The sequence below is a fragment of the Triturus cristatus genome, chromosome 2_2 (genome assembly GCF_964204655.1).
Source record: "Triturus cristatus chromosome 2_2, aTriCri1.1, whole genome shotgun sequence".
Taxonomy (NCBI): Eukaryota; Metazoa; Chordata; class Amphibia; order Caudata; family Salamandridae; genus Triturus; species Triturus cristatus.
In genome coordinates, this window is record NC_140582.1 from 627,376,608 (window position 1) to 627,404,287 (window position 27,680).

The following is a 27,680-nucleotide window of genomic DNA, read 5'->3' on the forward strand; positions in this document are numbered from 1 at the left end:
ACAGCCGCTGAGGGGAGTGACGACCTGCGTACTATCCTTATGGACGTTAAATCTAGCCACAAAACAATCGATAACAAGATAGACAAGCTCACTGCCAGACTGGACCAGGTCAAAAAACAAGTGGACACTCATGAATTGCGCAGTGAAATATAGGAAAACCGAGCCTCCGATGCCCACGAGTTCCAAGCCGAATCCAGAGCACAACTGCTCAACATGGAAAGGGTACTGAAGGTTATTAAAGCTAAATTTAAGGACTTTGAAGCCCGGTCCCGCCAAAATAACATTTGCATAACTGGCATACCAGAGACCATGGTCATGGGCAAGGTTGAGGACTTCGTCGAAACCTTCTTGCAAGACATCTTTGGGTCGTCTCTCTCTCTCATTTTCATTGTGGAGCGAGCTCACAGATCACTGGCCCCCAGACCTCCTGTGGGCGGTACCCCGCAACCTATCCTGGCTCGCTTACTCAACTATCGTGATAGAGATAGTATTCTTCGTGCGACAAGAGAGATGGGCCAGATAAAACACCAGAGGAACTAGATCTCCTTTTTCCCCGATTTTACCCTGGCGATTCAGACCGCGAGGAGGGAATTAATCCTGGCCAAGCGCATCCTTCGCAAGGCAGGAATCACCTACGCCTTTCTGTACCCAGCCAAGCTTAAAGTCGCACATGAGGGCAGCCACCACTTGTTCACCGACGCTAAATCAGTGATGAAGTTTGCCAAACATGCTGCTGGTAATAAAAGCCCACCGAAAACCTCACAAAGATCAGAAGCGACCCTTAGCGATAATGACTGACATTTATGCACTTCTACAATGATCGAACTAATGGGAGTGGTGGTAAGGAGTGTGGTGGGAGGCCTCTATAATCTTTGCTAAAGTACTGATGATTGTCTGCTCCCTCCGCTGTTCAACCCACACGATTTAAAAAAAGGAAATGGGTAATCTTAATTAATCTCTCATAAGAACTCTCAGCCACCTGGTCTTCGGCCAGGGTGTATGCTGGAAACACCTCGCCCCTAGGGAAAGAGCCAGTGACTGTTTTCTTATGCCTATGTTGGGAGGCTGTTTGAAGTTTGAGTTGGGGTGGGATGCTTTAGCTCAACCTAATTGGGGGGTTGGTGTGGGTGGGGGAGGCTTGGGTTTATTGTTGCAGTACAGCAGAATGTTGTTCAATGGTCAAGCAGTATATGTCAGCTTCTAGACAAGTCTTGTCAATCTGTTCGGGACAACAGAAGATGGTCCTTTCAGAACTCATTCCCAGACTATGTTGGCTAATTTTAAGATTGTCTCTGGGGCTTTGTCAGGAGGTTACATAATGAAAACCGGGCACACTGCATCAAACAAACATGTCCACCCTGAGGTTTTTAACGTGGAATATTAGAGGTCTGAATGACCACAGAAAGGCTCACTCAAGCATACTTGATACGACATAACATCGACTGCTGATTTCTGCAAGAGACACAACTGACGCATCCAGTACTAAGCTACACCATAAATACTGGGGTGAGTTGTACGTCACTGGCTACACTAATTATGCAAGGGGTGTGGCTATACTCACGCGCAGGGATTTGGAATGGAAATTCACGCATACACATTTCGACACTGATGGGAGATTTGTTATCCTCAAGGGTTCATTATGCGGGCTAGCGATTGTGTTTGTGGCTGTTTAAGGCCCCAACACTGACGAACCAGAATTTTTCCATATTGTATGGGCTCAAATCGCTAGCTTGGGCTGTGAAATGATCATCTGGGGAGGGAACTTCAACGTCATACTAAATGATTCACTAGATAGAAGGCGGTGGCCTGGAAAATGCATCCATGCGCAAGCAAAGCTCTTAACTCTCTCATTCAAGCAAATGACCTGGTAGATATATGGCGAAACCGTCACCCAGATAGCGCAGTAGGATCCTGCATCACCTCACATCATAACGCCTGACTCAGGCTGGATTACTGGGTGGTTTCCCGGGACATCGTATGTGGACGTTGGAGGTGTGTCTTCTGATGCAAACTCTCTCTGACTACGCCCCCTGTCTGTTGCAGATAGAAATCCTGGCTCCAACTAGAAGCTGCTTCGTGTGGAGGCTGCCCCCCTTGGCCCGGTAATACCCTGTCTTCCGTGAGGAAATCAGGAAGGATATCGGGAACTATTTTACTGAAAACAAAGGTTCGGTTGAATCGGCGGGTACATTGTGGGAGGCCTTTAAGGTGGTCATAAGGGGATGCTGTATTGCTAAGTAAGCGGGCATATGGAAGTCTATCAGACAGAGACTCCAGGCACTTGAGACACAAATCCAAGCTAGAGAAACACATTTTTACAATACGGGCGAGGGTGAACACTTAGCATTACTTAGAGCTCTCCTCTCCAAATATACTGAGGAGGCAGATTGAGAAGTGAGATTAATGGGGAAATATTGCACTGCTAGAAGATATGGGGAGGGGGACCGACCTGGTAGAACTCTGGCGGCTATGCTTAGACCGCCGAAAAATTCTGCTATCAGCACATGAGAATGGTGACCCAATTAGAGGATCACAACAGATACTTAATCACCAATCAGAATTCTATGCTAATTTATATTCCTCTACTATCCCAGACATAAAGGAGGAACTACACACATATTTAGAATCACTAGAACTGCTCTGGCACGGTAGAGCACATAGAGAATATCTAGATGAACCCTACACAGTAGAAGATATAATTCAGGTAATCAATAGCCTTCCGAATGACAAAGCTCCGGGCTTGGTTGGCCTGACCACTTAATTTTATAAAACCTATAGCACAATACTAGCCCCACAATTATTAGAAGTGTACCAGGAATCGATCGACACGGGTCTTCTCCCAACCACGATACGCGAAGCAGTGATATTAATATTATTAAAGCCTGATAAAGATCCTACCAGCCAAGACTTTTATAGCCCGTTATCTCTTAATAATGTTGATAACAAAATATATGCTAAATTAATTGCTCAACAACAGCCCCTACTGCCCCTGATAGCAAGGCCGGATCAATCTGGATTTATTCCAGGTAGATCGACTGCTCACAACCTGAGAACCTTTTTCGCTCTACTCCACTATTTAAATCCTCAGACTCCTGCAGCGGCTGTGTTGCTAGATGTAACTAAAGCATTCGATTCACTCGAATGGTCCTACCTAGTCACTATACTGGGAAGACTAGGCTTTAGCCCGGCATTTATAAATCAGATTGGGCTCCTATATTCAGGCCCCACTGCCAGGTTGCGCATAAACTGTGTCCTATCAGAGAGCTAACCTATCACTAGGGGCACAAGGCAAGGGTGCCCTCTATCCCCACTCCTCTTCGCTATAGCCATGGAACCCTTGACTGCTCGACTCCGACAGCATCATGCCAATAGAGGGGTGGGGTATTCGACCAGAGGCAAGTTAATCCCGCTCTACGCAGATGACATCACGCTCTATATAAATGACCCACTAGAAAATACACTCCCCATACTACGTGAGATGACCAGATTTGGTGGGTTATCTGGCATTCAAATAAACTGGTCCAAATCCATGATGTTCCCTCCTACAGATTGCACAATCCCATTTCCACTGGACTATCTAATCAAATGGGCTGACGGACTGGTCAAATACCTGGGGATCTGGTTAAATCATGACATGCAGGAGCTCTGGGAAATGAGTTTTGGACATGCGGTTAGCTGGCTAGAGGGGAAAATTAAAACTTGGTAATGGTTACCCCTATCCTTGGTGGAAAGAATTGCTATAGCCAAGATGATCGTGCTGCCCAAATTTTTATATCTTTTTGTCAACCTCCCCATACCCCTTACACAAGCGTTTTTAAAAACACTGAGATCCTTAATGTTACAACTGGTGTAGGCTGGGAAACAGGCGCAAATCTCTTGGGAGCTTCTCACTTTGCCTTTGAGTCAGGGAGGGCTGGGAGCACCAGATATCCCCTTGTAGGCCTATTGTGCTCAAGCTCAGTTCCTAAATCCTTGGATATATCCTACTCCATTTCAGCCGCGTATAGCCATTGAACTGGACAGATCGGAGTCCGTTCCACTAAATGTAGCAGTTCTCTAAATTTAAAAGACCCAGAAATGAAATTGATACTATCGAAACGCTCCGTTGGGCCTGGAACGGTCTGCGTTTGAGGGTCAAACAGGAGCTGCTATATGCCCTCTCCGCCCCTATCGCATTTAACCCCCAGATACCGGCAATGGCAGATCGTGGCGAAGTTCTGAGAGCAAGCAGACTCGGTTGGAGGACCATTGACGATCTGTACCCAGGAGATACATTTATCTCCCCTCCGGAGGCGATGGGAGATTGTGCAGTGCACTTCACCAACCTACTCTTATATTATCGTATCAGATCGAACTGTCGAAAATTACATAGTTCATTGCCGCCCACATTATTAGCCCTAGAGCAGGCACTAAATACCACATCCCAGCGTAAGCTAATCACAAGACTTTACAACTCTATGCAACTCACTTTCCCGATCGTTCGCACCAAGTCTTTTGAGGGTTGAGATGAAGAGCTACCCACGCCCCTTACTGAAGAACAGTGAAAGTTCTGCTGTGGACAGCTGGAATTGCTATCCCCAAATTACAAACTCCGCTTAATTCACTTTAAATTTCTGCATAGATATTACAGGACGCCTGCACATCTTTTTTCGGATGGGGCTGCGCAAAGATGCTGGATGCTGGAGATGTGGCTCACCCCAGGCCCTCTTTCTTCACATGGCTTGGTATTGCCCTAAGATAGTCTCAACAAGAGAGAAGGGCTCCCTAAAACCAACAGAGGTAGAGCACCAAATAGACAAAAGTCACAAAAAATATGCTCTTTGGTGAAAATAGAAGAAACCAAACAAACACACTTCACATGATCATTCTGTATCATCAGAGCATAAACCTCACAAACACAAACCTTTTGTTGTAAAGAATTTATTTGAAAATTAAAACACAATATAAAAATTACGTTTAAAAAGAATTTTTGTTAAAAAAGGAATTTCCTAGAGATTTCGTAAACAAACCAGTGAGAATAACAACACAATATGGAAGATTATCACAAACAAATATAAAGTTACATGATACATACGCGGGAGAAAACAAAAGACATCAACACATTTTCAAATCATTGTATATCATCACCAGTAACTGTTGAATTATCTGTCAAAGGACAATACTTTATATATTTTTACACTCTTGCAGATACCCTTAGTAATCTAGTGTATATACATTAGAGGCATTGACGCGTTTTGGTGGGTCGCATATAATTAAAGAAACCACCTTCCTCAGGATTGTTGATGACTCCCGGCTATCAACTGAATAATCTTTCTAGCTTGTTTCTGACAAAGTCAAACTCTAGAGGGTTTGTAATAACTTCAAAGGCTTCCGGTAACGTAGACCAAATACCTAAGGTCCAAAGTCCCGAAAAAAATTGAAATCCGAATCAGTTTAGTAAACTCTAAGGCATACAGAACTTCCAGAGACTTTTGGCCATAATATTCAGGTCTAATGTCCCAAAGAATCAAGTTAAAATCTGTATATCTCAAAGACCGACACCCAAAACCATGGTAAAAACATATAAACGGGCATCAGTATCTAATTAGTATATAGACGTGGTCTGTAGAGAGTAAATCCTTCACTTTTTTTACAGGCAGTAGTGGTTCACATGCAGCAGTTGCCACAATTCTTCTGATATTGCTCCTTTCTTTCAATAGGACACACCACAACCGCACCACTGTAGGGACTATTACCCTAAGATAGCACAATACTGGACAGAAAGTTTAGCTTCAATTAACGGGATGCCATTGGGCACAGGGTCAAGACTAATTTGGATATGGCTGGGTTCTAACTGGAATGGCATAGTGAGCAAAAAAAACAATGGATTTAGGCCCAGATCTCTGTACTGGGATGAATGTATGACATTGTTCTGCATTCTGTCCATCAATTGTTGCTTTTGCAGAGTCGAAGATGGAGCTATCACCACTACTGGGTTTTTTAGGGTACACAAAAGCTATCACTGCGGAATCTAGGCGCCTACTTGCGATGCTACTATTGCTTGGGAAGAGACGGGTGGCCATGACCTAGGGTAGCGTGAGGGTTTAGAAGACCCAATCGTGGGTTACAGGTATTACACATTGTCAAGAACAGCTTAATACATTCTGGGAGCTGATGCCAGCGGCCTCTAGACCCCGGGACATTTGGGGTCCCTTTCAGGATTGGATTCGATCTCAAGATTCATTAGAGGGTAATACAATTGAGCCTTAGGACTGCACTGGGAACCACTGCAGGTTTGGTCCAGATGAACAGGACGGCCCAACGTAGCCTGTAGCCAATATGGAAGACCCTTCGGAGTAACAACACAACCTGTGGACAAATTTGTTGGTCCTTTCAAATGTCTACATTGTTGATAAATGTTGAGGCTGACGCAATGCTTGGGCTTGTAGCTACACGTGATTTAGCTGCTGTACTGGTTTCTTCCCATTGTTGGGGCTGTTGCCCCTTCTCTCTCCCCTTTTAATTTCTTTTTCCTATACTCTAGCTTCTTTTATTTTCCCTTTCCCTCACAAGTTTTTCTTTCCCTTTTTTCCCGCTCTTCTTTTTGAAAGTACGAGATTATGCATTTTGAGCTGCGATTACAATATGTATGTACCAATATAGCATGTGTGATTTATGCTTCTTTTTTGTTTAATAAAATGTTTAATAAATAAAAATAAAAAATAAAATATATATATATATATATATATTATATATATATGTATGCCAAATATCTTCTCCTGGGAGAAATCAGGGTCGCACTCCAGTTTTGTCAATTTGTAGAGGTTTTATTTCAGTATACCATCAGCAATCGTGCAAGACACACAGGTCTCCAAACCAACGCGTTGGTTTGGAGACCTGTGTGTCTTGCACGATTGCTGATGGTATACTGAAATAAAACCTCTACAAATTGACAAAACTGGAGTGCGACCCTGATTTCTCCCAGGAGAAGATATTTGGCATATAACAGCGGCTTAGGTTCGAACCGCGAGGATCACGCACCTTTACGTAGCGCCTCTCATCCGGATTTTGAACCACGTCTGAGAAAAAAAGATACATATATATATATATATATATATATATCATTTTGCCACTTACTCGAGGAAGTGGCAAAATGAAGTAAGTGAAAGCCGGTTGACCGTGATGGGGGAGTCGCGTTGTTTGGACTAAGAACTAGCACTTGGAAGTTATTGTGGAATGTGCGGGAAACTTACTTTGGCGCTTGTTCTTTGATATCGAGCCGGCAGGGATAGCGGCTGCATTTAAAGAAGTTGCTGCAGTCGGGTGGTAGTGAGCGGCACAAATAACATTACCCCCGCTTTCCCTAACACGAAACCATGATAAGACTGCGGAGTGCTGAGGGGAAATGGTGATTATCAGACCCTGGAAAAATTCAAATTCGAATTGAACGTTATTAAACGCCCCCCATCTCAGCGTTCCCACTTGTGAACTCCACCGGATTAGGTGGGGAGTTTGTGGGCTCCCATGAGCACGAGTGTGATTTCCGGCTGGATCTCACAAACAGAGCACTACTATAACTGAAAACACGAGTGGATGTTTCCTTTTGATTTAAGCATCTAATTTTAAGCCAATTATGGATCAAGAAACTGAAGCATGCAGGAGGCTGAGAGCAAAAACGATGTTTGTCAAGACAACAGATCAATTACAGGCACATGAAAAGGTACTAGTACCCACTTCATTATATCAGAAATATCAACAATTGGAAAAATTAATGAAGAAAGAAATTTCCAAATGGTGGGAAGCGATCACTTTAAGAAAAATATCAAGAAGAGAGGAGGGTCCCAAGAGGATTGAGAATCCCGCTTTCCCCCTCTTATGAGGACCCAGATGAATGGGCAGATGAATGTGCAAATAATCTTATGGAACAAATTTAGAAAAGTGGTGAGGTCTCAATTGCGCATCGTCTATAGGTTTATGTAGTTTCCTGAATTCACATAAATTGCCTCAAAGGGAAACGGCTACCACCCCAAGCCGAAATTGTACAAATGCAGAGCAATTGTTAACAGAAACAAATTGTTCCCTGAGCAAAAATAAACTATTTATTCTTGTAATACAAAAGGGAATCAAACTCCAGTTTAAAGGTTATGATAAAAATCCAGATGAGTTGTAAACAAAGTCTTTATTTTCAAAATCTGTGATTCCTCTCCAGGACTTGTTGGTTCACGATATCGTCACAAATACAGCCAATTCTTTTTTGAGTTTTCAATTCATACAGCCTAACAGCCAACACGTGTTTCGTCAATGGTTATATTTCCAAATGACTTCCTCAGGGTTGTGAGTTAAACACATCATACATTAATTTTCAACCTCCTTTGCTAGTGAAATTAAATTTTAACCTCCACCAAAGAAACAAAAAATAGGAAAACGGAAACCGAGAAGTTTAGAGCTGCCACCATATCGTGTATAAGGTACCAACCACCAAAGGAAAAGTAGATACTACCCACCATATTCTTGTCCTTATTTACATAGCATCCAGGACGTGAATATAAAACGTGAATCCAAAATTCAAGTAAACCAAAAACCAATAAAGACTAATAGAAGCTCTCATACGTAACTATTCTCAAAGTAACGCTACTGACCTTTTGACGGATAAAGTAAAATACGCGATGTTCATATTCAGAAGTCTAAAATAATGAGTAAAACACCAAATTCGCCATCAGTCATGGTCCTCATATGATATTATATATGTATATCACCTTGATTGTATCTCCCCCCAAAAATCGTTAAACATTCACTCACCATGAGTTTCGGAAAAAAAAATTTCTCTCCAACTTCTCACTACTAATTCTGTGTACTCAGCATATTCAAGTCCAAAACCAATCCAATGTGCTTTCCGTCTATGGCCATCTAATATAAAAAGTGCAATTTTATTTCAACCACAAAGGTCGTCAGAAAATATGTCAACTACCAAACCCATTTGCAAACCAACTTAATTATTTCCTCAACACAGTTTTACGAAAATAACCAAAAATCCCATCTTTCTAAAAGGTATTTAATCCAAGGCCAGCTCTCGCTCATGACAAATTCAAATTACCGGATCAGACCTATCTCTTGTAAACTCACCTCCCGTAACGGGACAGTAGTAAGCAGCGTGTTTTATATGTGGTTTATGCCATACAATGTAAATGCCTTCAGATCTACGTGGGCAGCACTATCAGATACTTAAAAGAAAGAATGGCGGAACATTTTAGAGCTCTAAAAAATCTGGATTTGAGATACCCCCTTGTACATCATGCTAGGAATTGCCCAAGTCAGAGTGGCAAATTATCCTTTTCTTTTCATGGAATAGAGAATGTTTGGCATGATAACCGTGAAGGCAATAGGGAACTTAAAGTACGCCAATGCGAAGCAAGATGGATACTAAATCTGCGGGCTGTGGAACACGGGCTTAATGTTGACTCTGAGTTACAGTATTTTTGGAGTATTAAACTGTGTGACATTTCTGTATGAAATTGATGATCCTGTGCCAATTTTTTATCTAGATCAATGGTTATCACTATATGACACTTGCCGCATGTAACATAATTTCAAATAGGGTAATATGCAGTATAGATCTATTTGTCAATTGATATATCCCAACACTATATGTCTGTTATCTATGAAACTGAGAGTACCATAGACTGTTATTACTGTTATTGACAAACGCAGTATATTGGCTAAATAGTTGATGCTGTTAAGTTAGGAATTTTGAACATGATATTTATATAATCTGGTACGTCAAAAGTAAGACACCAGTAAATATTTATGAATATGTAAGTAAATGAACACAAAATGCTCTATTATTCAGGAAATGTCTCATAATACCCTTTTTAGTGTAAAAATGACTTTTGTCTTACACTCGCACTGTGCGGTGTTGTGGCTTCTCCAATGGATGGAGTTACTGCTTTACTACTTGCCTTTTCCTTTCTATCTGCTTCTTTCTTAAGCTACTAAGCTTGGGTGGAGTGTATACCCGAGTGGAATGTGTGAATTGAAGAACTACCTTTGCTCAATTTTGAATTTTGCGCTTCTTGTTCTTGTCGTATAGAATTAGTAAGAATGGGTGGTTGTTGAATCTGATTCTGATCTGTTCGGACAAGTTACGAAGAGTTTTTACCATTTCAAGATGGCACCCGTACATGAGTAACAATAAGATAATTTTGCTTGGACGTGTCATTTTAAAAATATGTGTCGGTTACTAATCGACCCATAATATTCTTATTTATACAAGTTTCATAAATAGGTTCTATATTATGGCCAAAACTTATATTGTGCTGTAGTGGCGCTTACGATTGTGATAGTTGTCTGCAATAGTAAGCGGGAAGTCTGCTCTTTGTTTCCATTATACTGGATAAATGACGATAGAAACATGGCGCTGGTGCAACTCGCCAAATATTTCTTCCGGCAGAACACGCTGCTTACTACTGTCCCGTTACGGGAGGTGAGTTTACAAGAGATAGGGCTGATCCGGTAATTTGAATTAGTCATGAGCGAGAGGTGGCCTTGGAATAAATACGTTTTAGAAAGATAGGATTTTTAGTTATTTTCGTAAAACTGTGTTGAGGAAATAATTAAGTTGGTTTGCAAATGGGCTTGGTAGTTGACATTTTCTGACGACCTTTGTGGTTGAAATAACATTGCACTTTTTATATTAGATGGCCATAGACGGAAAGCGCATTGGATCGGTTTTGGAGTTGAATATGCTGAGTACACAGAATTAGCAGTGAGAAGTTAGAGAGAAAAACTTTTTTCGAAACTCTTGGTGAGTGAATGTTTAACCATTTTTGGGGGGAGATACAATCAAGGTGATATACATATATAATATCATATGAGGACCATGACTGATGGCGAATTTGGTGTTTTACTCATTATTTTAGACTTTCGAATATGAACATTGCGTATTTTACTTTATCCGTCTAAAGGTCAGTAGCGTTACTTTGAGAATAGTTACGTTTGAGAGCTTTTATTAGTCTTTATTGGTTTTTGGTTTACTTGAATTTTGGATTCACGTTTTATATTCACGTCATGGATGCTATGTAAATAAGGACAAGAATATGGTGTGTAGTATCTACTTTTCCTTTGGTGGTTGGTACCTTATACACGATATGGTGGCAGTTCTAAACTTCTCGGTTTCCGTTTTCTTATTTTTTGTTTCTACGTGGAGGTTAAAATTTATTTTCACTAGCAAAGGAGGTTGAAAACTAATGTATGATGTGTTTAACTTACAGCCCTGAGGAAGTCATTTGGAAATATAACCATTGACGAAACACGTGTTGGCTGTTAGGCTGTATGAATTGAAAATTCAAAAAAGAATTGGCTGTATTTGTGACGATATCGTGAACCAACAAGTCCTGGAGAGGAATCACAGATTTTGAAAATAAAGACTTGGTTTATTACTCATCTGGATTTTTATCATAACCTTTAAACTGGTGTTTGATTCCCTTTTGTATTACAAGGATAAATAGTTTATTTTTGCTCAGGGAACAAATAATCTGATGGATTGTTCCAATCACGTGCTCACTATACTTATTAAATTTGCCTGGAAAGAACGTACTTTATTGCCGAAAGCAATTGCTGAATTAAAGGATGAAATCCAAAAAGAAGAGAATGCAGAAGTATTCATCAGTAAGGTGGATGAAATCCGTAAGAAAATTAACAAACATGAAGAAGAAATTATTGCGAAAAAGGAGAGGAAGTTTTTAAGGGACAAAATTGATCACCAGTCTGGTAGAATATTTACCTTTAGTCGTAAGTATGATAATATGAATCGGAAAATGGTTCCTGACAATCTAGTTACAACACAGACAACGGGTGGAGCTGAACGTGATGTGAGTGAAAGTGATATTTCAGAGGATGGAAACCCTTTAGTGGAAAAGGTTTCAACAGCATCGACAAATTTTTGGGAGGAATTTTGATTAATGAATCAGACGCAGAACCAGCAGATAGACAGAGGTCGGGGACGGGGGAGAGGCTTCACCGGCCGAGGCAGAGGAAGAGGAAAAATCAATGCAGATTCACTACCACCCGTAAGCAAGTCAGGAGGGGCGGATGGTGGAAGAAAAACAACCCCAGTGGGAGTGGAAACAAGGGGCCAGAAGAAACAAGGAAAATGAGGGACTGCAGAAATGTGGTAAATCTTTCTGATCGTTTGCTAAGTATTGTGGAACATGATATACTGCAATATGGTCTCTCGTTTTGTCCCACTAATGTATTTCCCTATCCCCAAGAGAGAATGGATTTGTACCATTTTACTAGGAAGCTAAGACTGCATAAATGGCATAAACTGAAGGTTAAGAATGTGTCCCATCCTAAAACCACAATAATAAACATTCCAGTGGAAGAATCTATTGATGAAATAGACACTTTAATTGCCCTGAAAGAGTTGGAATGGGATAATATGGACCCGAAATCCATTAGTGCACAATCATTGGGTTACACAGTGAATTTAAGCTGTCCTAATTATTTGAAACCTAAATCATGTTTTAATACGACATTGCCCCCATGTGGTATTGACATTTTTGAAACTATGGTGATTGCAGATTTGAAGAATTTGGCAAAATAGAAAAAGTGGTATCAGGATAATTTGTCTAAGCAAGAAATATTGGCGGTCAAGATGCTGCAGTATTGTTACCCGCCAATCGGAAAAAGGTGGAAATGTTGTGATATTAAAAGTGGAAGATTATATTCAGGAAGGAATTTGACAACTGGAATGTGCTGATTGTTATGAGAAAGTAACTAGAGTTAGAGTGGAAGAATGTAATTCACTATATCAGAATATGCTAAAGGAATGGCATTCACGGGGAATTCTAGAGTGGGACGAATATACCTTCCTCCTAAATTGTACTCCCAAGGTGGCGTTATTCTATCTTTTGCCTAAATTACCTAAAGATCCTCTGAAACCACCAGGGAGACCTATTGTTTCTTCAATGGGTTCCCTGTTGGAAAGAACATCACAATATATCGACTACTTTTTACGCCCATATGTGGAGATGCTGCCTTCTTACCTAAAAGATAGCAAAGATTTTCTTAACAAACTAGGGATATCAATTGGCAGCAAGGTTTCTTACTAATTACTTTGGATGTTTGCAGCTTGTACACCTCTATAAAACATGAGAATGGTGTCCAAGCTTGCAAACATTTTTTGAAATCTCGTTCTGTCTCCTTTCTTGAACACAATGAGATGGTTTTACAAATGATTCAATTTTGCCTTGAACATTTTTTTTTATCTTCAATGATGTCCTGTATAGACAGAAACAGGGCACAGCTATGGGTACCTGTTTGGCTCCCAGTTATGCCAATCTCTTCATGGGTTGGTGGGAGCAGCAGGTACCCAGGCAGCATAGCCAGTATCACAGGCATGTGGTTTCTTGGTTGCGATACATTGACAACCTTTTCGTCATTTGGAATGGAAGTGTAGAGCAGGCAATTGAGTATATCTCCATCTTGAATGAAAATTATGTCAATCTGCAATTTGTGAGTAAGAGGAGTGACTCCAATGTTGAGTTTTTGAATTTACCAAATAAAAGTAGTCGATAACAAATTGACCTCAAGACTTTATCGCAAGGAATCAGCAGGCAACACTTTGTTGCACGCTGCAAGCAGCCACCCTAGGAATTTAATTCTTAGTATACCGTATGGGGAATTTCTCTGGGCTCGGAGAAATTGCAGTACTGATTCAGACTTTAAAATAGAGCGTGAATGCATGACTGTAAGATTCCGGGAAAGGAGGTACAGTCAGGATCTGATCAAATAAGCCCATACGAAAGCTGCAAATTTTACCCAAAATGAGTTATTGTCCCCTAAAGAAAAAGAAAAAGAAAAAGGAACTTATGAGGGGGAGCAGATTGTCAGGTATATTACCACCTATAACTCAAACTCAGCAAGTTTACGTAAATGTCTAAATAAACACTGGAACATTTTAAAAACTGAAGCAATCCAGGAAGGTGTTGTTAATGACTTTCCTAATATCACCTATAGGAAGGCCAATTCCTTGAAAGATAGGCTGTGCATAAATGATGTTACACAAGTGAAAAGAAGTAACAAGGATATTCAAGGGTACTATGTCTGCATGTCGTGCAAAGCATGCAAGTATAGTTCTAATGTTAAAACTGTGCACTATCCGATTTTGAATTCTGAGAGAATAATTGAGAAACATCTTACCTGTCTCTCTGACTATTGTGTGTACATCCTAATCTGCCCCTGTGCAAAAAAAAATATGTAGGAAGTACGATGTTTGCTGCGAAAAAGCACATCCTAGAACATATGAGGGCGATACAAAATAAAGATAAACTGTCCCCCATAGCACGACATTTTGAGGAGACACACAACAGTAATCGAAACCTGTTGCGATTCTTTGTGATTGATCGGATTCCCCCATCGAATAGGGGTGGGGATAGAATCCGTAAATTACGTCAGCTGGAATCTAAATATATTCTTGAGTTGAATACAAAGATTCCAGGAGGCTTGAACTCAGATGAAGAATTGTCTTGGTTTCTGGGGGATTAAGCCAAAATATGATCTATTGATTGGACTATATTTGTAACTTCTCTCTGCCTTTATTTAAAAGTGGTAATGCTTAAAAAAGCTAATGTGACAAAAGCTATGTTATAGCTGCCCTTGGCCTCCAAGTATATTCAGTTTTTAATTGATTTTAACTCACTTGCACAAATTTGTAGTGTCTGATTAATTGTATGCACAAGTCGGCTTGCCATAATAGAATATATGAATTTATCTTTTTCCCTTATAGGTGATGTGCCCTGTTGGATGCAGACATTTCAAGTAATATTGGTTTATAATAACTAGAATAACGCTGATGTGATTGTAAACAAGCCCACTTGGGCGATATTTTGATTATTTCTTTGTCTATGTTGCTATTATTGAATTATTTACCCACTTGGGAAATATATTTGTATGATATTGAACCTTGTTTTTTCATATGAAAATGTATTGGTCCTAGCAATGCATCCTAGACACAATATTATTGGAGGGAAATCCTACCGCTGAATGCGATTGTAATATAAATCAGATTTACTGAAATCATTGGGAATTAGATGTTACATGGTTTGTTTCATATTATCATGAATTCTTATTGGGTTCTGAAAGGGTTAAGTCCTTGTTGTGTATTGGGGCTGCTTGTGAAATTTGAGGAGCGAATTGGCTCTCTTTTCCCTTTTCCCCCCTTTTTTTCTGACTCATTATTATACACGAACAAACGTTTCCATGATAATTGGCTTGAAGGCTGAAACGTTCCGTATTTCGCACAGTTTCAACTTGATCGCTAGTCTTAGAATGACAGATACACGTTATAATTAACACAAATGGTGAAGATATATAATAACTTGTGGTTATGTGCGTGTATATTATAAGAATTTTGAGTAGGAATAATGAAGTTTATATCCTTTGACCACTGCAAAATGGCCGGCAGTCTTTTATGTATTAGTCCACTTTCTATGTCAGGTATCTTTTACGTTATGTGTAATGATAAAGTTTTGTTTAAATGTCCAAAATGTCGATAAAAACTTTACCCGTGACCAAGGCGGTTTGCCGCCGAAACGCATTGGGTTGGTGTTGGCAGGATGCTTTGAATAAATCTCTTTAAAGCTCACTTGAAATCGAGCAGATTTTTTGGAAGGAGTGCACACGTACTTGGATGTGCGGTGAGGAATTATATATATATATATATATATATACACACACACACACACACACACATTACCTACTGGCTGTCGCCAGTAGGTAGTTATAGTTAGGACCTATTTTCCATAGAAAATCCACAAAATTCTATTCCCAATAAGTCTGGCGCCGGTTGACGAATCTTGGTGAAATTTTCCAAACTTTTGGCCAGCTCTGGTTAGCTCCTATCCTGAAAGTTTTGTGGTGATTCGTCAAGCGGGGGCCGAGAAAAAAGGGGGGTCCCAAAACGCGTTTTCCCCATGCAATTTCCCATAGGACCTGTTGACGCAGCCCGAACTGCTGAACGGAATTACACCAAATTTGGCAAGGAAGTAGTCCTCAGTTCAGACTCGTGCCTTTTGCATAAATGGTGTAAATCCGTTCAGTAGTTCCTGAGAAAATTAGACTAAAAAAGATAGATATATCTATGGCCTCGGATGATCCGCGCACCCTCCCCGCACCCTCTGCAAACCGAGCGCGCACCCTCCCGATCACGCGCTGAATGCTAATTGGCTGTCAAGTGTCTGTCTACATTCGAAACCAGGAACTGTTGGCAGCCATTTTGTGCCTCGGTAGAAGCGTGGCTGATTAAGTAAGGGAAATAAGTGTGTGAAAGATGTAAAGGGGGCAGGGTAGAAATACTCTGACCTTCTAGTGTTGCTTAGGGGGTCCCAGAAGGACCCCTGGGGACCCCTTTTTTTGTTTTTTTTTTTAAACGGCGAAATGCGCGCAGGGTGCGCGGATCCGGCAGGAAAAAAAACAAACCCCGAAGCGCGGGCTTCCGCGCTTCATTAATAATTAGCCCCCGGGTGGGCAAATTCCTGGGGGCAAAATCTTTACAAATGAATGGGGGAGGGGGACAGCGTGGACCCCTCCTGGAGCCCTAGAGGGCCCTGGGGATTGCCCCCCCCCCCCCCCGGGGCCGGCTCCTACAGTGTCCTGGGGTGCCCACCCCCAGGACAATGTTGTTTGCTATGAGAGGGCGGGAGTCTCCCGCCCTCCCATAGCAAACTTCGTTAGGATTTTGAAAGAGAGAGCAGGGAAACCTGCTCTCTCTTTCAAAATCCAAACGATATTGCTTTTCCACACGGGGAGCTGCATGTCAGCAGCTCCCCATGTGGAAAAGCAATGCCGGCTCCTGAAGGACGCGGGGAGCCGGCTGGGACTGTGGGGGCGTTGGGGCTCCCCCCACGGTCCCCAACGTTTTTTTATAAGCCCCGGGGGATGGGGTCCCCGGGGATAATAAAAATTATTGATAGGGGCTATTTTTTTTTTTATGGTAAAATTAGGAGTTGCGCATTCTAACGCGTAGGGTGCGCTGTTTCTCACGCGTAGGGTGTGCGGTTCCTAACGTGTTGGGTGCGCAGATCCAAGGATTTTTTTTTTAAAAATAATAAAGTATTGACAATATAGTTTAAAAAATATTTTTAAAACTATTCAATTTTTTTTTACAATTTTTATTTTTAAAAAAAACATTAAAGACAAATCATATTTTTTAAATTTTTAAAGAATTCATTGAAAAAATAAGTTCAAAAAATGGTGAAAAACATAATTAAAGGAATTGACACACTGAAATAGAAAAATTTAGAAATCCAATGAAAATCATTAAACATCATAGCTTTAGAGATAAGTTATAGATAGGAATTAGCATTTAAAAAACCTTTGAAATTCACTGAAAAAAAACATAGGTTTCAGGGGCGTTCTAGTTAGCTGGACATTTCCCTCGTACAAAACCCTAGAAATTCCCCCGTTATAGTTAATTCAGCTAACTATAACTCGCGCCCCCGCAATGCACTGCTGATGACGTCACATATTACATCACTCATGACACGGTCAGTGACATCACTGATGACCTCTCAAATTACATTACTGATGACATCACTGATGACGTCATCCAGTGAGTCTGTGTTTCTGTAAAGTTTAAATAGGTTTAATATATATAGGGAAAGGCCTATGGAAGAATGAGTGGGTGTATAAGTGTGTGAATGGATGATTTTGTAGGTGCGTGACTGACTCTGTAAGTGAGTCATTAAACGTATTTTACTGCAGACTAGTGACTAAACTGTGTGAATGTCTGTATCTGTCTGTTGGTGTATACGTGGCTGCATGTTTTTGTGAATAGCTATATGAGTGTCTATATGGGTTATTGATTGGTTGTCTGAGTATCTGTATGGGTGCCTGAGTGTTTGTGTGGGTGGGGTGTGTGTGACTGTGCATAGATGTGTGATTGGTTGATTCTATGGGGGCCTGATTTTAAGAGTGCATCTGTAATGGACTGTATGGTTGGGTGAGTGTATGTATGGGTGTGTTAGTGATTGAATGTATATCTCAGTGGTACATGTGTGAGTAACTACATATGTGAAAGGCAGTATATATGTGTGTAAGAGTATATAACTGGCTATATGTGAGAGTGTGTGATTGTGAGAGTGGCCGTATGGATGAGTGTGTGCTTGTATCAGTAATTGTATAAGAGCGTAAGAATGTGGTACTTTTTTAATAAGTAAGTGAACTTGTGTGTGTATAACTGTATAGGTGAGAGTAAATGGGAGTGTGATTAATTATTTGCATGACTGACTAGGTGTGGGAGTACCTCTATGGATGATTGGCGGCGTGTGAGTGTCTATATAGGTGTATAAATGCATATGATAGTCCTGTACTGAGTGACTGTAAGTATGAGTGACTGTACAGGTGAGTGAGTGGATGTGTATGTAGACCTAAGAGTCAATGAGTGGGTATGTAGTTATTGGTATTGGAGTATCTATGGTTTTGAGAATGGCCGTCTGAAATTTTGAGTCGGTGTATCAAAGGTTATATTAGGGTGTGAAAAGATGCACTCATTTATCACATGGATGATGTCATCAGTGATGTAACTGACCATGTCATGAGTGATGTAATATGTGACGTCATCAGCAGTGCATTGCGGGGGCGCGAGTTATAGTTAGCTGAACTAACTATAACGGGGGAATTTCGAGGGAAATGTCCAGCTAACTAGAACACCCCTGAAACCTATGTTTTTTTTTAGTGAATATATATATATATATATATATATATCACGAGTTTTCCTCCGCTGCTTTCAACCTCGCGGCTCTCCTGAAGAGAAGGACACGGACCCAAATTGTTTGTGCAAAAGTGAATATCCTTTATTCCTCTGTCACCATAACGCGTTTCGGCTCGCTTGAGCCTTGATCACACACACATATATATATATATATATATATTTATATATATATACACACACACACATATACTGCTGGCAGGAAAACCCAAACAGTTTCCAATGGGGGTCGATGGGAAGTGATTTAATAACATGTTTGCAAACTGAAAACTATATTTTGCTGAATTGCTGCTAGGTGTAAGGACTTCAGCTGATAGTGATGTAACAGCGGACGCTGTTAAATAAAGCTGCTGTGAAAAAAGGACAGGAATATGATACATGTCAAAAAGGGGTAAAAGTTGCAATTTAACCTAGTAACTATAAAAGACATCAAATTGACGAGGAAGAAAGTCATATCGCAATAGCTTTGCTGAATAGCTAAGAGATTTTAGGTTTTTGTAATCATACAGAAGAATGCACCCGATCACCATCAGACATTAAAAAGACACTAAATGATATACAGGCAAAGCAAACCTCCAGCTAGATAGGCATCAGAGGGCGATATGAGCGAATACAGGGATAACGAACCATTAAGGACTGACATGCTACAAAATACAATGTTAATCACCAGTGAAAATATTTTACAAACGGGTACTCGCTAACGAATGAAGAGCCCACCCGGCATGTATATGTAAAATGAATGTTGTTCTTCAACAGGTTTGGTAGTTTCTTTAAACTGCATGTGATTATAGCAACACATAAAATCTGTCTGATTTGCAAATAAAAAATACATTTTTAAATACCATTTACCATTGGGTGATTTAAACTAGATATACAAGTATCTCATTAGCACAATAGTTAATTTGATTTGAACTGAAGCTAGTTCTAGACAAATGTATAACTCTGTGACATTCAAGGAACTGGGCTCACTACATGCATAAACCTTAATGTTTGAAGCACATGGCTCAAGGATATCTATTTCTCATGCTATTTTCTCAAGATGAATGAAATTAGAGGACTTACCACACCCACAACCCTGAGAGCTGCCGTCATGGAAATGGGCGGTGTGCTGGGCTTGGAAAGAGGCAGATGCCTAGGGGAACTGCCAGCCACTTGCTGACCATGACTTGGTGAACTGGGTGCTGCTGCAGGCGCTTGAGCAGGTCCATTCAGATTCTTGAACCCTTTGGCGACCAGCTAGACAAATGCATTAAAATAGAAATACAGATTAAACGCTTAGAAAACCCTTTAGCGATAACTAAATAAAAACAGCTGTATATAAGTTCAAGGTAAACAAAAAGAGTCAATAATTTATAACTGGATACAGAAACACTCCCAACTTTATGGGCATTAAGCAAACTCGGTTGTGCACTACAAAATCTGGTACTTGGTTCATAGTTTTGTTTTCATATCATTGTAAGAATACACTTTTTAATATATTTTACACTTTACTTAGTGACTTGATACACTGCTCGTTTCCTCCTTGGTGCCTTAAGAGAAGTCCATTTGTTCCACAAAAGCCCACGGTGTTTGCACCTTCTCACAATTATCAATCCTACTGAAATTTAAAACATGAAATGTGATATTACTGGGCGATTGACAAAGGTGGTGGATGTGTTTTAGGACTGCTCCCAGACCTCCTCCATCATCCACAAACAACCTGTCGCCCTGGAATACATCTGGCCGCCAACACCTCCATACTGAATTCCCTGGGTCGCAGAGTAAAGATGGAAGGGGAAAGTGAATGGCGCAAGGGCTCAGCGAGTGGTACAAAGTGAGCAGCAGCCGCGGTCACCTAGGATGACCCGGGCTTGGCAATCGAGGACTCCAGGCTGCTGTTTACCAGCCAAGGAAGAGAGGGCTTTGGCCGCCACCGAGGATGCGCTCGCTTGTGGGGGAGCTACTAAGTGTGCTGCTATATGGCCGGCTCTGGGTGGAAAGGAGCTGGGACAGAGTTGGCCCTGCTCTTGGAGCCCGGGTGGCATGAGCCCCGACCTGCACTCGCCCCTGGAGGCGAGGGACTGCAACAGAGGTCACAGGCTGTTCGTGCCTTCTGGGGATCGCAGAGGTAAGTGGTCCAGAGGGCGCTTTTCACCACGCAGCCTATCCTGGGATGTAGGTGACAGGAGAGGCTACTTGAGCCACCAATTAAATGAGCTGCGACATGCGCACACAGGTTTGCACCCAGCCTCATGCATCGTAGCGCCTACTTGCCACCAGAGATGGGAATGGACATGCATGCATGCATGCCCAGCCGCGGACTGCCAAGTACACCACCTCCACTTCGGAACAGCCCAACCCACCCGGTGAGACCTCTACTCAACGATAAATGGAACAGGGAGTTGGCGACTATTCGGCAGGCAATCCAAAACTCATGAGAGGCAGGGGAGACGAAGATCGAGGAGGTGGGGGTGGATGTCTTCCTCCTTCGGCAACCTTCGGAATGTGACTGGTAGAGGGTCAGAAGCAGAGGGGAGGATCTCCATCCAACATGATGAATTAACAGACCTCAAGACGACGTGTCTAAGCGGACTTCTACTACTCGCACTATCGGGAACAGTGCTGAAGATGCTGAAAACCTGCAAAAAGCAAACACAAGGAGATGATGGAGGATGGAGTCACAGATCTGGGTTGAATCCATCATCATTCTTTAGCTCACTTCACCACCTTAGTTCAGACCCAGCTATATGCAAATCAGTCTTGACCCTGTGCCTCATGAGAACAGTCCAGCCCGAACTGCCAAGCCAGGTCTTCCCTGAACCAAAAACAAGCATCCTGGGACCGGTTTCTGGTTAACACCCTTCATCAGCCAGGCTAGCTTGAATCCAGTGGCAAAGTGAGCAAGGGACTCATGTCTGGGCATACCCTGCCAACTTAGAGCTAACAAAGCAAACACAACGAGATACTTTTTTTCCTAGAAACATTGTTTATTATAGAGAGGGAGGATTTAACGCAATGCTACACAGAGCATATGATTAACACTTGCGATTCTCGAGGTGAGTCTTGCCTCATTTACAAATCTCAATATGGTTTATTGGATTGAGTTTTTCCGTACTACACTTGACTTTTCATTTAGGGAATTAAGACCAGGTTTCTTCGTGGTGATTAAGTTTCCTTCCCCCTTGCCCTGCTTTTATCTTTTAGAGAGTTCATTATATACCTTATATTTTGAGGCCTTATGTATGCCTTATATGAAATATGTTTAGTTAAATAGGAGGTGAGAGACCTACGCACTTTTTGATATATATTTGATATACATTTGATAATACTGGTAAATTTCTTTTTTGGTAAAAGTATTACTGTTTATATATAGATCTGCCCCCGAAGGTATAGTTGTAGATACTGAGGTGCGCTTGACAACATGCAATCCGGTAAATGACTGCAATTTGGTTGTAAATTTGCAATTCTCAAGGATTTATCATATACTTGTTGTGGTATATATTTCTTAACAAAATATGTTCTTAAATGTTTTTAATGTCCTTTATATTTTTTATTTGATAAACACAGTATTTTCTTCTATTGAGTGACATACAGAACTCATATTAAGAATTGTCTTGTGAATTGTCTGGATTTCCTTATATTTGGTCTATATCATTCATGTGTTAACTCTTTGGCCCTAAAAATCTTTTTCCTTTTCCTTTTTTGTTTCTTGTTATTTTAGAGTTTTGGGTCATCTAGTATTATTCACATTTGTATATATATATGTTTACTTTGAAAACACTTCTCTTGCGTTTGTATATATATATGTTTACTTTGTTATTTGTCATGTTATGTTATATTGATGTTTTGTCTTGTCTATAATGTTACAGCTCTGACGAAGTTCCCTCTTGCAAAGAATCGGGAACGAAACGTGTTGGCTGTGTGCCAGTTTTAAGAGATTTACTGAATAAAAGGATCTAATCATGGAATAATGGACTACGTTACCTTATTAACTTTGGAATGAGTGCACCTTCCATTTTACCTTTCAGATGCTGAAAACCTGTCCAGCTGCAACAGTCTATGTTTTGCAAGGGTCCGAAAACACAGCACAAGAACAATTTTTTAGAAACATGGCTTAGGTCCTGGATTCCAGAAGGAACCCTACATCAATGGTTTGTTGTGGAGTGCACACACAGGGGTCAGGCCCAACAACCCCAGTGGGGAACACCTCCAAAACCCATGATCACCAACATAATGAGCTGTCGGGATTATGATAAAATCCTGAGAGAACTACACAACAAGGCCAACTTACATTTTCAATCAAACCGCATAACTATTTTCCCTGACTACATTAAGTTGGTCCAGAAACTGTAGAAATCCTTCAGTGCAGATAAGCTGAAGTTAAGGGAACTTTTCGTGCAATACAAACGGATCTACATGGCGAAACTGAAAGTGGCTCACAAATCTCAGCCCTTCTCATTTGAGACCCCTGAGGAGGCGTGAGATTGAGTTACAGAAAGGAAGGAGACCCATTGTCATGATCTTCCGCCCATTAGCACTGAAGACCATCAACCTCCGGTGCCCAAGCGAACCCTACCAAATATCTCACATAAGACACAGAAATCCAAAAGGGGTCGAGGGTGCCACAAGGAGTCGCCCGATTCATCTGGAACAGATAGAAGTCGACAACCTGGAACATGCAGCTCCCCATCCGCAGACACACAAAGATTGAAAGGAACTCCCATGTAGCCCCCTTATGGCAGCTTAATGCATGGTGTCTGGTGGATAACCAGTTCATGGAATAAACACCCAGAAAACTACAATTGTACTTTGAGACAAACAGTGGTTCCGATGCTTCAGTGGGCACGTGATGGGCAACTAGCTAGGTCATGATTAAGGGGATAGACAAGTCATATCGGGCAGGCTGAAAAGGCTCATTTGTAAGCAAACAGAGCAGCGGGACTTACCAGGCGAAGACCACTAGACCACCAGGCTGTAACGGGACACTGACGCTGTGTGTTTCCCTCGCCGCCACTCCCCATCGCTGGCCGCAGTGGGGGGGGAACTACAGCTCCCGGCATCCTTTGCTTCCGCCAGGACTTCCTTCCGGCCAGTTCCGCGCCCGGAGGCGCTACATAAGCAGAGGCTCCCTCCGCGTCACGGGACGCGCGCGGGCGTCGCCGGGCTGAGCCCGGGCAGAGGGCGGGCCTTCTGTGGCCGTCCGGGGCAGGAAGAGGCAGGGCAGGGCCACCCCTCCTGCGTCTTCAGGCTGTACAGGTAATCAATTAAAACATGGGGAAACGTACGACGAAGACCACATCTGTAGACACTGTTGTCCCTATTGAGCTGCCCACATCGATCGATACATTGTTGGCCAACGCCCTTACTATGGTCACCAACGAGATTGCCGACACCGAACGCAGATTGTCCTTCGGATTCCCTACCACCACTTCGCTATGTTCTCAATCTCCTAAGGCTTTATCTAATCTGGGTCTCCCCCTCTCCCCTACAGTAACGGTTATTAAACCAACAGCCCAAGTTGACACTTTAACTTCTATTATTGACATAACTAGTCTGGCGACTATTCCTGCAACTGACCGTTTAGTGGAGCCTGAACTAGATAAAATGCCATGCTCCAACAAACCAACAAGGGAGAAACGCAAGAGAGGCCCAGTGAAATGTTTAATAAATAAAAGGAAACAACTAAGTCGCTGCAGAAACCAACCTACCCCACAGAGTATGTGGAATAAAGATAAAGATAAAGATTGTGAAATAGTTACATCAAGTGCCACCGAGGATTTACCTGTCACGTTTTTCTCTTGTTCCGCTGAGTCGAGTGAAGCACAAGGGGTCCACCTCCCGACGTCCCCGGCTCGCCTTGCTCAGCGCCTGACATTACCATCTTCTCCATTACCATCGGATGAAGGAACAGAGAGACCCACTGCTTTTACCTGTAGATCAGAGTTTCCAGCCCTGGACAAAAGCACTTGTGGGGTCTCTATGCTACATAATGAGAGCACTGACAACTCAGTCAGCACTCAGACTGAGTTTCTCGATCGAAATATCCTACCCAAACTCAATGGCAATCTGATAGAAACTATTGTTGACACTATTTTTAAACAAGTTGAAATTCAAATAGCTAATCAATTTAATACTGTTTTTAAGAGACTGGATAAAATTGAAAACCTTGTTAAAAAAGAGGAAACCAAAAGGAAAGGCATTATTAGCTTAGATGCCGTTCGGGGCGAGAAAATTATGAATAAATTAGAATCTCTATGTAACGGTCTGAGGGAGGGGGGTTTGGCTGCTGCTGCTGACCTTGGCCATAGTAATATCAAAGGCCCAATTGTTGCTAAAATTGTTTCATCTAGCAGCACCTTAGCCAATACCCCACCTGTACTGACCACGGGCCCAAATCATGATCCCTCTGGTGTAGCAGGAACAGTAACGACTAGAACTGCAAGCTCGGATGCCAAGGCTACTATTACCCCGCTAGCTACCTTAACAGACAGGACAGGCATCACTTTGGACAGTGCAAGCATTAGTGAAGGTGCATCAGTAAGAAACAGACCCACTAATAATCTAGGGCCGTCACTCCACCTACCCCCAGAAGCCTGCCCATATGTTTTAGTGTTAGCAGGCGTGCCTGCCCTTAAAGAAGGACAAAGCGAGTCATGGGTACAATTACATAATAAATGTATCGATTGGCTGACTAAACACAAAGGGGCAAGATGGGACATCTCAAATGAGATTCTATCAACTCGTAGGGTAAGTTGGGTGGGCCCACAACACAAAAATATCAGTGGGGACTGTATAGTGATTAACTTTAGACATCCGAACTCCGTAAGATTTTTCATGGTTACACATAACATCCATGCTAGTCCATCCACTGCAATAACCCTCCACCCATTGGGTTATTTTTACAGGCCCCCTCACAGACTATTTCAAACGGTTTCTAATACCATTCCTATATCTAACAGATTTTCCGCCCTATCTGATCTAGGAAGCCTAGATTGACCACCATTAACATCTCCTATTACACTGGATAAGGTCATCAGCACAGTGCCTCTGGAAACGGCAAATTCTATATGTATTCACAAACCTTGTCCAGATGGACTAGTACCCCCACATGTAGTATGCCTCGACCCTCCCATTGCCCTTCCTTTTTCCACCACTATTCCACCGACTGATACTCTAAGTATCATTAGCTGGAATATCGCTGGGCTTCCAGGTAAGATGAAAATCAAAGAATGGGTTACCTGGATAAGTAATTTTGATGTGGTAATGTTGCAAGAAACATGGTGCACATGCGCTCAACTATTGGAGGGTTTCTTCTGCCATAATATTATTGTACCATCTCCTGCTTTGGGGCGACCAAGTGGTGGTCTATCTATCTGGGCAAAAATTTCTAAGGACGTGAAAATTGAACCTCTACATGTGGTCAGTAAATATCTGATAGCCGTGAAATACGTTGCAAGGTTAAAGATCTGTTTTATAAACTTTTATAACAATGATTTCGTTAACCATCCCAACCCCACTTTTTTAGAACTGTTTAAGTTTATCGATGAAGTTGCGAATGGAGAAAAGTTTGGCCAATTTGATGCCATTTGTGTTGGCGGTGATTTTAATGCCCACATTCATTCTATATCTCCGCCCTGTAGACGAGGTTCTGAATTATTGGATTTATTATATAGCAGGGATCTAGACGACGTTATGGGCTATAGTGGAACCGCTGAGGGAAAGGTACCGGCCCCCACTTATATTGGCCGTGGTAGCTGAACCACGATTGATTATATGTTTACCTCCTCCCTCCTTAGCAAAGTGCTACTTAAATCTGAGGTTGTCAGCAGCTCATATAGTGATCATCTGCCAATAGTAATCCACCTTAAATCTACTAAAAAACCTGTAGGCCCACATGAGGTTGGAGCCCAAAACATTACTGTATCTACAGATAGGCTTAGGATTGTTTGGAGAGGGATTGACAATCGAGAGATCCTAACTAATGTGATTAGGAATAACCCTCTGCTGATCTCTAACTGCCTAACACCCGGTGGCTCCGATATAACTAAGTCCTTCTGTGATTTATGCACAGTCATAAAAAGGGCAATCTCCAGACCATTAAAAGAACATAATATAAATATTCAAAGATGGTTTGATACCAATTGTTCGAGGGCTAATAGAGAACTTAGAAAGGCCTTGGAAGCCAAACCCCGAGACGTGTCCCTTGTCAGTTCACTACGTTCCAAATATAAACATGTATTAAAAGTTAGAACTGAGGAGCTCTTAATAAGCCATTGGGACAATCTCACTAAAACTGCTGCCCTAAAAGATCCAACTGGGTTTTGGAGAGAAGTAAAGAACTTGAGAGCCCTGGGAAGTAATATTACCCCGATAAACTGCAATATTACAGGAGACTCATGGGTTACCCATTTCTCAAAGCTTTATGCTGCAGTTGGAGACTCAACTGAGGATAATTTCCCCGACAGTACCATAGTCATAACATTAGAGGAGGTGGAGGAAGCCATTGCCAATAGTGCTGGCAACAAGGCCCCTGGTCCGGATGGTTTGTCCATCGACCAGATAAAATCGAACACATGCTTTTGGGCCCCCTTACTCTGTAACCTTTTCAATAATTTGAGTAAGCAATCCATCCCTTCGACATGGTCTAGTAGTACTATTGTACCCATTTTTAAAAAGGGAAATAGGTTGGACCCGGGGTGTTATCGACCAATATCTTTGATCAATAACACCCTGAAGGTCCTTGGTAGGGTTCTATTTGATAAAATAAGTACCTGGGCAGATGAAAACTCTATTATCCACCGTTGCCAGCTAGGTTTTAGGAGCAAGCTTGGCACGGCGGAACAATGTTTGAACCTTAACCTCATAATGGCCAAATACACGAGAGCTAAACAATCCCCTTTGTATTTTGGTTTTATGGACCTAAGCTCAGCATTTGATTTTGTTAATCGCTCTCGCT

General features: G+C 41.7%; 1 protein-coding gene across 2 annotated transcripts in view; it reads right to left on the reverse strand.

Moving 5' to 3' along the window:
- Window positions 1-27,680, reverse strand: part of NEK1 (NIMA related kinase 1) — a 1,277,786-nt gene that overhangs the window by 672,096 nt on the left and 578,010 nt on the right. For both annotated transcript variants that reach the window (XM_085641815.1, XM_085641814.1), the window contains one exon: window positions 19,808-19,981. In XM_085641815.1, the coding sequence (XP_085497941.1) occupies window positions 19,808-19,981 (174 nt within the window). The remainder of the gene's footprint in view (window positions 1-19,807; window positions 19,982-27,680) is intronic.